Below are 15032 nucleotides of genomic sequence, written 5' to 3'. Positions count from 1 at the left end.
GTGTGGAAAGAAGGTCCTGTAAATGTTTTCAGTGAGGGTCAACAGCCGATCCAAGCAGTCGGCTCTCATAGCAATTTTTAATGGGAAATCTCATCGATGGCAATAAAGGAAAGTTGGGACGTGGTTTTATGTCGGCTGATAAGTTGGAAGAAATTAATGTTGGTGATGGTTCTAAGCCAAGGCCAATGTATATTAGTGCAAAGTTAGACCCAGAATATAAATCAAAGTTGATAGATCTGTTGAAAGAGTTTAAAGATTGTTTTGCTTGGGATTACACGGAAATGCCTGGATTGGATCGTTCCATTGTTGAGCATCGATTACCCATTAAACCTGGATTTCATCCTTACAAACAACCTCCACGGAAGATATACAAAGAGGAAGTATTGGCCGATGTGAAGAAGGAGGTTGAAAGATTAATAGAAGTAAACTTCATTCGGCCATGCAAGTATGCAGAGTGGATTTCAAATATAGTACCGGTATACAAGAAAAATGGAAAAATGAGAGTTTGCATAGATTTTAGAAATCTTAATAAGGCTACTCCCATGGATGGTTACCCAATGCCAGTTGCCGATTTACTGGTAGATGCAGCAGCAGGTTATGAAGTCATTAGTTTTATGGATGGTAATGCTGGCTATAATCAAATTTTTATGGCAATGGAGGATATTTCGAAAATAGCTTTCAGATGTCCTGGTCATATTGGTTTGTTTGAATGGATAGTCATGACATTTGGGTTAAAGAATGCCGGTGCAACTTATCAAAGAGCTATGAATTATATTTTTCACGAGCTGATCGGCAAAATTATAGAGATCTACATCGATGATGTAGTGGATAAGTCTAGAAATCATGAAGGACATTTAGCTGATTTAAGAAAGACTCTGGAGTGCACAAGGAAGCATGGCTTGAAGATGAATCCAAACAAATGTGCCTTTGGAGTTTCAGCCGATGAGTTTTTGGGATTTTTAGTTCATAAAGGAGGAATTGAAGTTGGGAAAAAGAGCATGGAAGCAATAGACAAAGTTGTGCCACCAACCAATCTCACAAAATTACAATCATTGTTAGGCAAAATTAAATTTGTAAGAAGATTCATATCCAATCTATCAGAGAGAGTTTTACCCTTTTCTCCTTTATTAAAGCTCAAGAAAGATCAAAAATTTGTATGGGGTGACATACAAAAAAAGGCTTTTGATGAGATCAAGCAATATATGAAAGCACCACCTGTGCTGGTACCTCTGCAACTTGACAAGCCTTTTAAGTTGTATGTGGCGGCCGGTAGCCTAACAATAGGATCGGCCCTTATGCAAGAATTTGAAGGAAAAGAAAGAGTCATAGCTTATCTTAGCCGAAAGCTGCTAGACCCGGAGACAAGGTATTCGGCTACAGAAAAACTTTGCTTGTGTGTGTATTACTCATGTACCAAATTTTGGCACTATTTGTTGAATGCCGAATGCGTGGTAGTTTCTAGTTTTGATGTAATCAAACATATGCTATCAATGCCGATTTTGAATGGAAGAATTGGCAAATGGATTTTAGCATTGTCAGAATTTAATTTAAGGTATGGATCGGCAAAGGCGGTAAAGGGTCAAATTATTGCCGATTTTATTACCCAACATCGGGATCTTTCTGTTGAGGCAATGAGCATTGTGCCTTGGGCCTTGTTCTTCGATGGATCATCTTGTAACAAAGGTGGTGGTGCTGGTATTCTCTTGATTTCCCCACAAGGAAAAACTTTTGAGTATGCGGTTCCTATTGAATTTCATGTTACTAATAATCAGGCAGAGTATGAAGCATTGCTTAGAGGGCTTCAGCTTCTTATAGAAGTAAAGGCAGTTGCTGTTGAAATCTTTGGGGATTCTGAGTTGGTGATTAATTAACTGAGTGGTCAGTATGAATGCAAGAACAATGTGTTAAGAGAATATTATGAAGAGTGTAGAGAACTCTTGAAGAGTTTTTTGGTAGTAACCTTGCATCATATCCCTAGGGAGTGCAATGAAGAAGCAAATAAGTTAGCTCAAGCTGCTTCTAGATATCAAGAGAGTCGGGAGGTTTTTGCTATAGAAGAAGGTGTTTTAAATACTGATCAAGTAGATGGTGATTGGAGATACGAAATTACCAATTATCTGAAAGGTCCATCTCAAAAGGTTTCCTGAAAACTCAGGTACAAAGCTCTCAAATTTGTGTTCCTTGATGATCAGTTATATAACAAGTCCGTCGATGGAGTATTGCTAAAATGTTTAAGTCAAGAAGAGGCCAAGAAAGTGATGTATGAGGTTCACGAAGGATTGTGTGGTGCACACCAGTCAGCTTATCGGATGAAGTGGATAATTAGGAGAACTGGTTATTTTTGGCCGACTATGTTGGAGGATTGTTTTGAATATTACAAAGGGTGTCACAATTGTCAAAAATTCGGCAATATTCAAAAAGTTCCAGCATCTGCTATGAATCCCATAATCAAACCTTGGCCGTTCAGAGGATGGGGTGTAGATTTAATTGGTCAGATCAATCCTCCTTCTAGTAAGGGACACAAATTTGTACTCTTGGCCACGGATTATTTCACCAAGTGGGTTGAAGCTATCCCTTTGAAGAAGGTAACGTCAGAGAATATGATCAGTTTTGTTAAGGAACATATAATTCACAGATTCGGGATTCCTCAAACTATAACGACTGATCAAGGAACTCAGTTTACTTCTTCAGAATTCTGTGACTTTGCCAAAGGTATGGGGATTAAGTTGTATAATTCTTCTCCTTATTATGCACAAGCTAATGGTCAGGTAGAAGCATCAAATAAGATTATGATTAAAATCATCCAGAAGAAGATTAATGAAAAACCAAGGAGATGACACTTGGTTCTTAATGAAGCATTGTGGGCTTACCGAATGGCTTGTCATGGGTCCACTCAAACGTCTCCCTATGAACTGGTTTATGGGCATCATGCTGTATTACCATGGGAATTACGGTCGGGTTCAAGGCGAGTTGTGTTACAGAAAGAATTGGCAGAAGAAGATTATAAGAATCTGATGATAGATGAATTGGAAGATTTACATTTGATTCGTCTCAAGGCATTGGAAAATATTGAGAAAAATAAAATACGCGTCGCCAAGTATTATAACAAAAGGGTTAGGCTGAAGCAGTTCGTAGAAGGAGACTTGGTTTGGAAAACTATATTGCCAGTTGGAACAAAGGATAGGGCGTTCGGCAAATGGTCTCCAAATTGGGAAGGTCCTTTCCGAATAGTAGAATGTGTACCTGGCAATGCATGCATATTGAGGACTTTATTTGGAGAGGAGTTTACCAGAGCTATCAATGGAAGATTTCTTAAGAAATATTATCCCAGTGTTGAGGTTGGTTCATGAATGTAGATCAGAAAAGCCGATAAAGAGAAAATCGCCTTTAGCCTAAAAATCAGATATAAGACTGAGAATAGCCGATATTGTTCATATCGCCTTTAGCACAAAATAGCCGATGCAGTTTGCATCGCCTCTAGCACAAGAATGTTTATGCAAGACCGGGTTGTTTTCAGCATTTTTCTGACAGTCACAGGCAGAATTTTACCGAAAAGAATCAAAGAAATAAGTATTCTTCCAAAAGACGAGATTATTTATAGAAGTCCATCCTAATATAAACTACTCCTCAAATAACTTGTTGAGGATGGACTGGGAGTTTGTGGATTCGGCAAGGGCAGCGGCATGATCATCGTAGGCCTCCAGACGCTCATCGATGTCGTCGATCTCGTCCGGGCGTCCTCCAGCGAAGCCAACTGGCTAGAAGGAGTAGTCCTCGTTGGTTCGGGAGGTCATTGCCGCCAGCCCGAGAGAAGCGCCAAGGTGCACACCTTGGATGACGGCCTGATCAATACGGTCGTCCACAGCATCAAGGCGTGCCTCGGATGTCTCCCCCTAGGCATTCACCTTGTCGGCAATCTTGTTCGCCGCCGCCTTCAAGCGGTCATTCTCCGCAGAAAGAGCTGGGCAGAAAAAAAAATGGGTCAGCAAGCAAGGGAAGCCAGAATGATAAAACCAAATGAAGATATCAAATCGGTGATGGCGTCGTAGAGTTGCTTCCGCTGGTCCTCCCATTCGGCTTGATCGATGCCGAATTTCTTGGAGACGTCGCCTAGCTCTTCCCGAGCTTCATCCCTCTCTTGGCGAAACTTGAGCACCTCCTCGTGAGAGTACGGATGGTGTGCATCTGCTAGTTCCACCGGGTCCCAAGGATTAGAATGATAGGAGCTTGAAGAGCTGGAAGAGCCGGATGATGGAGTTCCCAGTTGAGCTGCTATTGCCGGAGGAAGGAGATGATATTGGCTGGAGCTGATAACCCTTATCCTGATGAATGAGGAAGAAAAAATCAAAACTAAGAGATGAACAAGAAAATTGCAAGGGGGCAAAAAGCTGAATCGTACCCATGACGCCGGCAGCGCGATGCTCTGCTTCCTTCAGCCTCCCCGTCGGCAGGACGCTTGCCACGGTCGCCACTGTTCACCATTTGCTTTGGTGGAGGTTAGGGTTTTCTTCTAGAATGAATCGAACGAAGGAAGTGGAGGAGACGGATGTGAGAACGCTAAAGCGAAGATAGCGATGAAGGCTAACGGAAGGGTCTATTTATAAGCCGGAGCGAAGAGTCGTGGCGAATTCTACGGAGTCGTGGGGCGAGAATGCCGAACGGTGGAGTAGGGTTTTTCCCTTTCAGCTGGGCCGCTACTGAGCTGGGCCAGGCATGGGTTAAATCGGACATCGCTCGACTGTCTTCCTGATTTGTTGGAGCCAGTATTGTTCGGCTATACCCTCACAACATTTAAATTAGGATTCGTTCGGCTATTGGAAGAATGGAGACAATCGGCTACATTCTAATCGAGTAATTTAAGGAAAAATGGCCGATTGCTTTTTTCGAATGAATAAAAATAAGTAAACATAAAGTTGGTTGATCAAGGGAAAGAGGATATCACACTTAAGTTTATTACAAACCCAATGTCTACTTGTTCAGAAGATGATTGATTGCCTCTATGGCTTTAGTCCTGATTCGGCTAACATTATCTAGCACTTTTTGATCTTCATCTTCAGAACTCTAGATGTTGGATAACTTGGTTTTGATTTGCTGGTCTTCTTTGATGGTCGAAGTTATCTTTAGTGAAGCTGCTTCTATGTCCTTCGGCAAATTAGCTATATGGGCCCTGTGAGACTGAATTTTGGCATTCAGTTCGGCTAGTTGAGCTTCTAGTATGCTTTTTTCATCCTCCATGGCTTTCAGTTCAGGCTCCAAGGTTGTCAAGGAATTTCTTGTAGTCTGGATATGAGAGTGAAGATCTTTAATCTCCAGCTTTTTCAAAGATCTATCCTTCTGCAGAGCAGCCCTCGAAGATATGTTCTTGGTTGCCCTTCTCACCATAGCAAAGTGGTCATCAAGATGGGCTACAGATTCTAGGGGGGCCTTGAGAGCAGAGGGGATATTTTGATCAATGAGTTCAAGGAGGTCTTTTATCTGGTCTGCATCCTGAACCAGACTAATGGTATCCTTGTTCAGCAGAATGATCACCTCTTTTAGCCAAGCCTGATTTTCCAGCGATAAGGTTTGATGAGAAGTGATCTCTTCACCTTTCTCAATGATGTAGTCCTCAATAGAGAAGGAGTAACTGGTGGTCGGTTTAGTGATGTTCTTCTAAAGAAAAGAGAAGAAAGGAGGTGTTAGCCGATTGGGTAATTTTGCTAAAATATAGTATAAGACAAGGCATTACCTGCTGAGCTGATTGATCATCAGGATGGGTTATACCCTGGCTTGCTGGAGAACTTGGCTGGAGGTTCAGAAGGGACGGGTTTGGAGCTTGATCAGGAGAAGTTTCCCTTGCCAGTTCATCTAAGATTTCATCTATTCTCAATAAAGTAAATGATAATGAGCATAAGAGATAGATGTTATTAAGAAAAAAAAGAAAGGAGAAAAAGAGAATTAGTTGAACAATGTTACATATAGTCTCATCAGATTTATGAGCCTTTGAACCTTCAGCTTCATGAGTCTCTGAAGTTTCGCTATCATGGATTTCTTCATCTTCAGTAGAAACTTCAGGGGTTGGTTCTACAGGTGCTGAGGTATTGCCTAGTGTGGGAATTTCGACTTGTGGCTGTAATGGAAGTAATGAATGTAGAGGTGGTCAGGTTTACTGCTAAGTGAGGTTGGTAATCTGATAGAGAATAAAAGGTTCATACTTTAAGAGATAATTTGGCTTTCTTGGTCCTTGGTTTCTTGGGTAAGAGAAAACTTTCAGGTGTTTTCCTTTTGCTTTTTCCTCTTGAAGATGCAGCAGCTGAAGTAGCAGGAGTTCTCATGAGTGCCTTTAAAGGTACTGAATCCAAAGTTGCAGGAGTTTTCATGAATTCCTTTAAGTTTGGAGCATCAAACCCCAGAGCAGGCTTAGGACCAGCCGAATAGTACTGGATTGCTTTGGCTGGGGGAGTAAACTCAAGATCCTGTGCATAACCAGATGTTAAAATAAGAAGTGGATTCAAGAGCAAGAAATGATGAGCATAATGAAATTACCTCACTATTAGAAGCAAAATCGGGTTGCAAGTTTTTGCATAAAGAATGAACTGATATATTGAAGATATGAGCATGCCATTCTTGCCACCAAGAGACAAAGAAGGGATGAGCAACATCTATTAGCCCAAATGGAGATGGTTCGTATGTTGGCAATTCTCATCCTAATTCAAATATTTTCTTGGCTTCCATTCTTTCTGTTATTACTTCCCTTGACTTTATGATTGTTGAAAAGAGGAATCTTGGAGGCAGTTGGCCACATCCTAATTGTCTGGCCACCATATTTGGATAGTAGAATTCATAGGTGGATTGCACTAACCTCCCATGATGAAATTCGGCTGGCAGAGTGCAAGGTTTGATAAAGGAGTTGAAAATCTCCATGGATTCTTGACCTGAACAACCAATTTCATAGCTAAACTTGCAGGGCAAAGTCAAATTTTCATTTTCTCTGTAAGGAAACCAGAGCAAATTGCCGAAACCTTTGAAAAATAGCTTGAAGAAGTGACCGATGTCTATGTCAATGCTTATAGATGATGATGCTTCCCCATAAGTCTGACAAGCCTTAACCTTTGCTGTACTGCCTTCAGCATAGTTAACTGAAGGAAAACTTAGATTGAAGAGGCTCACAGAGGTTATCTGATGCATATATAGCTGGAGCCACATTTGAATTAGCCACCAGGGACCATTCACACAAGAGATTTCTCCACCTTGGCGCATCTGAAGAGTAATCTGATGCATCATATGATAAACAGACTCTAAGAGATATTTGCCTAGTGGGATCTGAGTGCCTGCAGCTAAGTCTTCAGCCATCACCATGTGATTCAGGGTTGGTTCATTGGATTTTCCATAGAAGATGAATCTGCATAGCCACATATTCATGAAGGCTTTCAACTCTTTGTCAGAGACAGTGCCAGATGCATTCATGTAGTTCTGGATGTGTTTGACCCATCCACATCCAGAGCTAACGGCTCTTTGATTACTTTTGCTCTTGTACTTATAGGGGTATACTGGCAGTGACACGTTCAAGCCAGTCATCATGAACACGTCGGCTAGAGTGATGGTCATCATACCATGACCAAAGATGAAGGCATTAATAGTGTCAGACCAAAAATGGGAAGCTGCTATCAAAAGGGAATCATTTTTGGGTGTTTCTGCTAAGGATAGTTCCAGACAATGACTGATGTCTTGACTTTCCCAGTGGCTGCTGCTTTTCTCTAGCATTCTCCTGTACCAATTCCGCCATCCGGCGATTGGGGGAAATGGCCAATTCTTGAACGTGTTTGGCCATCGGTTTGGCGAGATGATCCCAGATTTGAAAGGGATTCTTTGGGTTTCCTTCTCGATAATTTCAGAAGGGTCAGGATTTCCCATTGGGCTGAGGAAATAGGAGTCGAGGTTGGCAGCATAGGGGATCAAAATCTGGTTCTTGTATTCCTTTAGAAGGTGATTGAAATCAAAGAGGAATAAGCCAAAAGAGGAACGGGAGGATCAAATGAAAATTACCGAATATAAGTAAAGTTTACCTCTGGGATTTCATCCTGGGTCGCCATTGAAGATTCAAAGTAGGTCTGAGGTTGCGCTGAAAGCTTGAATTTTTGGGCAGCGGCTGCGGTGTTGAACGGTGCTGACCTAGGAGGAAGAAGGAGCTTGTGGTCAATTTCAGAATAAAACAACTTTTATCCCGAAATTGAGGGGGCATGTGTTAACACTGGATTTTGGTCGATTCTGGAGGATGACAGGTGGACCCGCATGCGGGAAGAAGGGTATTCGGCAAACAAAACAAGCGGTTGGCTAAATGCTTGTGCGGTCGGTTACTCTAGAAGGCGGTGACTCCATTCGGGAAAGCAGAAGATGGCAGGCGAGGCCGATCGAAAAGATGAAAGTTGTAATAATAAAGGACTCTGAGAGTTTAGGGTAAGGAATTGTAAGTTTCCAAGTTTGTTTAAAAGTTCCTTTGTAAATCGTAGTCTTCTAGGACTCGTGTTTTGTCTAGGGTATAAATATTGACCCTCGACCATTGTAATAGGGGTTCACAACCAAATCAATACAACCGGCTCTGTGCCAACTTTCGAGTCCTTTTGTCGTGTCGTCGAGTTCTTCGAGAGGAGTCATCGATCCGTCGACCTCCGTAAGTTCCGACAACCTTGTTATCATGTTTAGTATCATGCAGTGGATTTAAACGTGATGCAAGTAGTCTTGTTTGTTTTCAATGGTCGTGCGGCGGATCTTTGCTTGACAATCAAGAAGTCTTTGCTTATGCTTTGTTTATGAGTAGATACCGTGCGGCAGGCGTTTGCTCAATATGCTTAGTGAAAGCAAGATAGTTATCGGCTCTATTAGATATGGCAAATCTAAATAGATTCATTAAGTTATCCAGTGTTGCATGTTTTAAATATTTTATATATTTGTAACACACTTCTACCCAATCTAGATTGATATTGTTTGGCTCTCTCTTATGGTTTTATTCATGCTTCGACGATCATTGCTTTTCATACTACCTTTGCAAATAGATAACATGCTCATAATGGCTGAGTTATTTTAATCTAGATTGTCACATGTCGCGGGTTCATGCATGTTAATCACGTTTAAGCTTTAACGAAACCAGGTGTCGTGCGGCAGATGCAGGTTTTAGATTAGTTTAATCGTTTTTATTTGCACGTTCCTTCTTCATAGACCCCAATTCGGCTGGATTGCTGAGCTTGGTTATGCATTAACTCATAATTAATTTCACTTGTTTCAAATATGTCTTCCCATGCACATGCATTCGGCAATCAGGTCTTTACATGTATTCATCTTACGATTAGCTGAATGGTTTATAAACTTGTTGGCAGACAGCTCTCTATAGCCGTATGTCGTTGTAAGTGGCTTTAGGGCCGTATATGTGGAACTGTCTGGTCTCACCCGACATGTTCCGGTTTGGCATTTAATTGTTTTATCCCTTGTTAGTTTTCAGGTCAAACTGACTAGCACGCTTCCGGATCACGAAGCACCCAGGAACCCGATTGAAGCCACGCTTTCCGGCTTGCTGTGTGTGAGGCACAGTGTGTCACATTTTGTGTCAACACACCGCTAATAGATAACTCTACCGACACGACGATGGTTCTACTAATTTAAGAACCTGGTTAATTTGGTGTAGACTACAAAGGATAGACGGAGATGTCATCTCCCACTGCTACCACACAACCAAGAAGCAGGGAGCAAACACAGGTAGCCAATAGCCTAATCACCATGCTTGTGCTAACGATTACTACTCTAATCCAGAGATCTAACAAGGACTATAGCACTCAAAAGAACTGTAAACCTATGAACGAAAGAGCACAAAATTTACTTTAAACAGAAATTAGTTACAAGAAGTATCTCAGATGTAGACTTGGAGAAGCCTAGATCCACCAAAGTACAAGCCGCAGAGGTAGCACCAACAGGCCGGTACCTCCTCCCAACTCCTTCCTTACTCTCTAACTCACTATTTTCTTGGTACAAGACTAGATCCTATAGAGGACTAATCTTCTCTTGAGAGCTGGCTCTGATCCTGACGAGGAGGACATAAATTAGGGTTTTAGGATGGCCTCTAGAAGGGGGGTACAGGGCCATATATATATGGGGTAGCATCAATTCTAGACCCTCGAATCAAACCAATTTGAATAAACAGCGTAGACGCGATCTTTAAAGCAGTGGGGAACCGACATTCGAAGGGGACGCTGACCCGTGGGTCCCATAGCATGACCAACCTACAGGTGGGGCTGGCCGGCTCCCCTATCAGCGTCTTGGCCCGATCTTTGGTGGAGAGTCTTATAGTGTCTTCTAGAGTCTTTCCATCACAGAAAAATGTGATTTACTTTGACGCATAGGTCCACCTTGACAGTTTTCTAGATAAACCCTGTTAAAAATATAGATTCACTAAAACTCGTGGAATTTATTAGTTTAAACCCCTATACCTATGTTGGTGATCATTTTTACGCATCTATACAAGTTATGTTGATGGTTTATGATTGATGTTAATGACCGTCAACAACCCTAGTATGCTATTAAGGAAAATCAAAGAATAGCAAGGGATCAATTGAGATACTCCTAAATTATTGGTTCGCTTATGTATCTGGCTAGCATTACGAGGCCTGATATCTCATTTGTTGTGAGCAAACTAAGCCAGTTTGTGTCAAATCCGGGAGATAATCATTGGCGTGCTCTTGAGAGAGTATTGCGCTATCTAAAAGGTACTATGAGCTATGGCATTCACTATATCAGGTACTCGAAGGTACTAGAGGGTTTCTGTGATGCTTACTGGATATCTGATGCTGATGAGCTTTATGCCACAAGCGGATATGTGTTCTTGCTTGGAGGTGGCGCTGTTTCCTGGAAGTCTTACAAGCAGACTCTTTTAACAAAGTCAACTATGGAAGCAGAACTTACAACATTAGACACCACTGGCGCTGAGGCCGAGTGGCTTCGTGAACTCCTTATGGATTTACCGGTTGTAGAGAAATCTATACCGGCTATTTTTATGAACTGTGACAACCAAACTATGATAACTAAGGTAAACAGTTCTAAGGATAACATGAAGTCCACAAGGCATGTTAAGTGAAGATTAAAATCAGTCAGAAAATTAAGAAACTTTGGAGTGATAGCATTGGACTACGTTCACATATCTAAAAATCTGGCAGATCAATTCACTAAAGCACTGTCACATAATGTGATAGACAGTGCATCGAGTGAAATGGGTTTGAGACCCACATGAAGTCTATCATGGTGGTAACATGTTCTATGTGATCCAAGATCCCATGAAGTAGGATGGTGAAACAAGCCAGGGGTAGGCTGTGAGGAAAGACCCTTAACTAAACCCATGTTAGATGCACTTCTTTCCTTTTTTGTAAGGTAGGTTGGCTTTATGCCTTAATGTGTTTCAAAGTGGCTTTGTTGAAGCAAAGATGTTGTCCTATAGAACATCTTTTGAGAAACACACCTATGTGAGTTCGACTGTTAGTCACAGTCTATGAGATTTGGGTGATCTTTAGATACTCATGAATGGGTTAGGAGTATGACTTATATGCTCCAACCAGAGGGGATGCTTTTGACAACCTAGTATCAGTAAAGGGCCTGGGTGAAACTTATTTCGCACAAAACTATCAATTTAAGGCATAGTCCATTGTATAGTTGTGAGTAAGCGTAACCTTTGCTCTAGGTGAAAGTTCAACTTAACAGTCTCCATCGAAACACTGCTATATCAAATGACAGAGAGAATTGAGAGCATTTCTTATGTGCCCTAGAATTTAGTAGAGATTGTCGAATATTATATGGGTTTAGGCCCATATTTTATTTAATAAATCAATTAATTCTAGGCCCATATTAAATGTTGTGGTATAATATAGTTTTAGTCCCGCATGGGATTTTAACTGATTGTTGACTCAACTTAAATAGGCTACACACGTGTGCACCTATAGAGAAGTTGAAAGAGACCAAAGGCGTGCCATGCGCGCGCGCTGCCGCCGAGCCGAGCCGTGGCGTGGTGTGGCGAGTGATGCGATGTGTGCGTGTCGAGCTTGGGTGTGGGTTGGTTTTGCCACTTGGGTTGGCTAAGGAAGAGAAAGGGGTAAAGGCGCTAATGTGGAGGAATTACTTACGAGTCAATTACCATCCACTAGGGTGGTGATTACTTGTAATCACTTTGACTCTTTGTCTTCCTGATCCCTCCGGCATAACCTTCCTTCCCGTCTCTCTGTTGCCTTACGTTCCATACCACACCTTCCTCATGTCGAGTTGCATTCGAGTACTGCCCATCCCATCCTCTGCGCGCACCTCTGCGCGCACGAAGCTTTGGGCAAGCAGGCCTCCGGAACCGGCGTTCGCATTGGGACACTTGCTCGGGTGTGTGCGAGCGATCAGGTTTTTGGGGAGCATCTTCGTGATTGCTCGCCATCTTGTTTTTCATCGAAACGTCTTCATCTTCTTCCTGGTGGTTCCCTTTCTTTCTCGAATCGTCTTTGTCTGCTTCCCGGTGGACGTTCGAGGGACGACACTGCATATATCTTCCTACACCAACTATGGTCCGCGACTTCGAGCAACTCACCATGAGTGGGTCTGGAGCCATCGGTGCCTTAAGCATGGGTCCCTTCGCATGGTACATCTCTATTCTCAAATTGGTTAAGTTCAATCTCTTTTTCCGCCATGATCAGTATGATGTTCATCAACATATTTGCTACTAATCTGAGTAGTAGTAAAATCACACACATGCACATATTTGTCATCATAAATTTGTTATTATTTTTTTGGATTAATTTTAACATGAAATTGTCTAAATTCCTAACATATAGTGTAGATATAATGTTCTATGATGTTTTTTATGATGTTCACATGTATACAAGTGATGTTCCATAAAAATCACGTTTGAGAGGCGTGTAAAGCAACAAAAAATGCCAAGTACCAAAAATAGTACATATGATGTTCATATAATATACATGTGATGTTCTCTGAAGTTTTATATGATGTTCACATGGTATACGAGTGATGTTCTGTAAAAATCATGTGAGAGGGGCGTGTAAATCACTCGGGTGTGATATAGACAGACTAAACAATTAAGGAAAAAGACACTTCTACGTCCGGACATCCGGACGGATGCCCGCGACTGCAGTCGTTTCCAAGCCTCTGTTTTATGCGTCCACACGAGGGCCCGTCCCGCTCGGACATCGCCTGCCCGTGTCCGCGTTTCGCACGCGCACGCGAGGGCTTCCCACGTACATCTTATATGCAACACATAATCTACTTTCGAAACATCTAGATGCAATATTTACAACATACAAAAGAAGACAGAAAAAAACACTTGAAACATGTATGTGAAACACTTACAAAACACACATGAAAAATATTTGAAAACCATTGCAACACATGCGCAACATCCAGATAAAACATTTGCAACATATGTGTGAAACATATGCAACATCCAAATAAACACACTTGCAACATATATCTAAAAAAACAGATGAAACATTGAGAACAGACGCATGCAACATACGTGTACAAACGATTGCGACATATGCAACATCCGTATGAAACACCATTGAACGAACATATGCAACATACCTCTGAAACATTGGAAACATAATTGTAACATCCATATGCAACATACATGTATAAACCATTGCAACATATGCAACATCTGTATGAAACATTTACAATATACTTCTGAAACATACGTTTGCAACACGTGTTTTCAGCGTAACGGATGGCGCAGCTACCTGAGGCGGTGGAGGGGGCACCCAATGCGGCACCTGTAAATCCGGTGCCCGTGTAAATCCCGTGCAAATCCCATGCCCGTGTTGTGCTTAGGTCGTGCTTCATCAGACCGTGCCCCATGCTGTCCCATTAGGCCCAGTCCATCTGTCCATTTATAATTATATTAGGTGAAGCCTTAGCGAACGTGCTATAATTGTGCTAAAATTATCGCACGTTGAATTAACGAGTTGGGTTATTTTCAGGTAATCGATCGGGCTAATGCATTGATGCGCTGCTGTCCTGCTTGTTGAGAGAAGATAAAAGACACTAGCATGCGCGAAAATAACAAAGTGTACATGGAACATACGTACGCAGCTGAAACAAAACTAGCTAGTACACCAAAAGTAGCAACACACGCACGCAGTACAAGGGACGCGCGCGTGGTGAAAGCTAGCTGACGACGGCGTGCTGCATGCAGCAGCAGCGACGCGGCGGCGACTCTGATGGCGACGCCAGCGGCAGCCCTGCTGGCCGACGTCGGCACCGCGGCGGACAACGACGCCGGTCCTGCGGCGGGGCCCGGCGCGGACGAGGCTGCGGCGACGACGTCGACGCGGATCTTCATGCCGTTGCCGCAGTGTCCCGTGAGGCCGCAGAGGAAGTATCGGGTGCCGGCGGCGGTGAGCGGCACGACGTCGTTGCCGGTGCGGAGGGCGGAGATGTTGTTGGCGCTGGAGCAGGCGTCGTAGCCCGCCTTGGTGACCTCCACCACGTCGTGCAGCTCCGGCGAGTACGTGAACGCTGCCAGGACAGGAAACAATAACGAAATTAACAGAGACACGCGAGACACACGCGCACACACAGAGGTCTGGTCACTGACTGATGTTGTCGCCGGGGTGGAAGGTCTTGGTCTTGACCCACTCCGCGTAGTCCGTCTGCATGTCCCACAGCCCGTCCGGCGCGCCCACCGTGTACGTCGCCGCCGCGGCCACCTCCACCATCACCACGGCGGCGGCCACCGCGAGCAGTACCGCAGCCGCCATAGCCATAGGAACTAGGAGAGGGTCCAAGTGGACTGGAGCGGGAAGTAGTGGGATCTATGCCTGCACTCTGCAGCCAGAAACTCGATCACATATATACGTGCTTGCACTACTAGCTCCTCTATATGCATATATGGTTGTTGCAGGGTCGATCTTTTGTTGGGCCGTTTGGTGCGAGTTTAATGCCGGGTTTTCTCGCTGATGATCCGTCGACGACCGATCGACCCATGGATTATTGCTGACAAGGATATACACGACGTTGCGTGA

At 43.1% G+C, this 15032-nt stretch overlaps 1 protein-coding gene across 1 annotated transcript; it reads right to left on the bottom strand.

Moving 5' to 3' along the window:
- Nucleotides 1-13950: 13950 nt before the first annotated feature.
- LOC136501844 (blue copper protein-like) lies at nucleotides 13951-14802 on the bottom strand. The gene is made up of 2 exons (XM_066497372.1): nucleotides 14606-14802; nucleotides 13951-14526 (listed from the first exon to the last, which is right to left on the bottom strand). The coding sequence occupies exons 1-2, from the start codon at nucleotides 14772-14774 to the stop codon at nucleotides 13985-13987; spliced, it is 711 nt and encodes a 236-aa protein (XP_066353469.1). The 5' UTR covers nucleotides 14775-14802; the 3' UTR covers nucleotides 13951-13984.
- Nucleotides 14803-15032: the final 230 nt, after the last annotated feature.

This window comes from Miscanthus floridulus, chromosome 13, assembly GCF_019320115.1.
Source record: "Miscanthus floridulus cultivar M001 chromosome 13, ASM1932011v1, whole genome shotgun sequence".
Classification (NCBI taxonomy): domain Eukaryota; kingdom Viridiplantae; phylum Streptophyta; class Magnoliopsida; order Poales; family Poaceae; genus Miscanthus; species Miscanthus floridulus.
Note: the sequence above shows the minus strand (reverse complement) of the source record. Positions and strands in the feature narration are given on the sequence as shown.

What these genes read in the sequence shown, in the direction of transcription:
- LOC136501844 (XM_066497372.1), bottom strand. Translation starts at nt 14,774, where the DNA reads ATGGCTATGGCGGCTGCGGTACTGCTCGCGGTGGCCGCCGCCGTGGTG. An exon ending in CCACCCCGGCGACAACATCA is followed by an intron (nt 14,527 to 14,605) that starts GTCAGTGACCAG and finishes CTGTCCTGGCAG; the next exon opens with CGTTCACGTACTCGCCGGAG.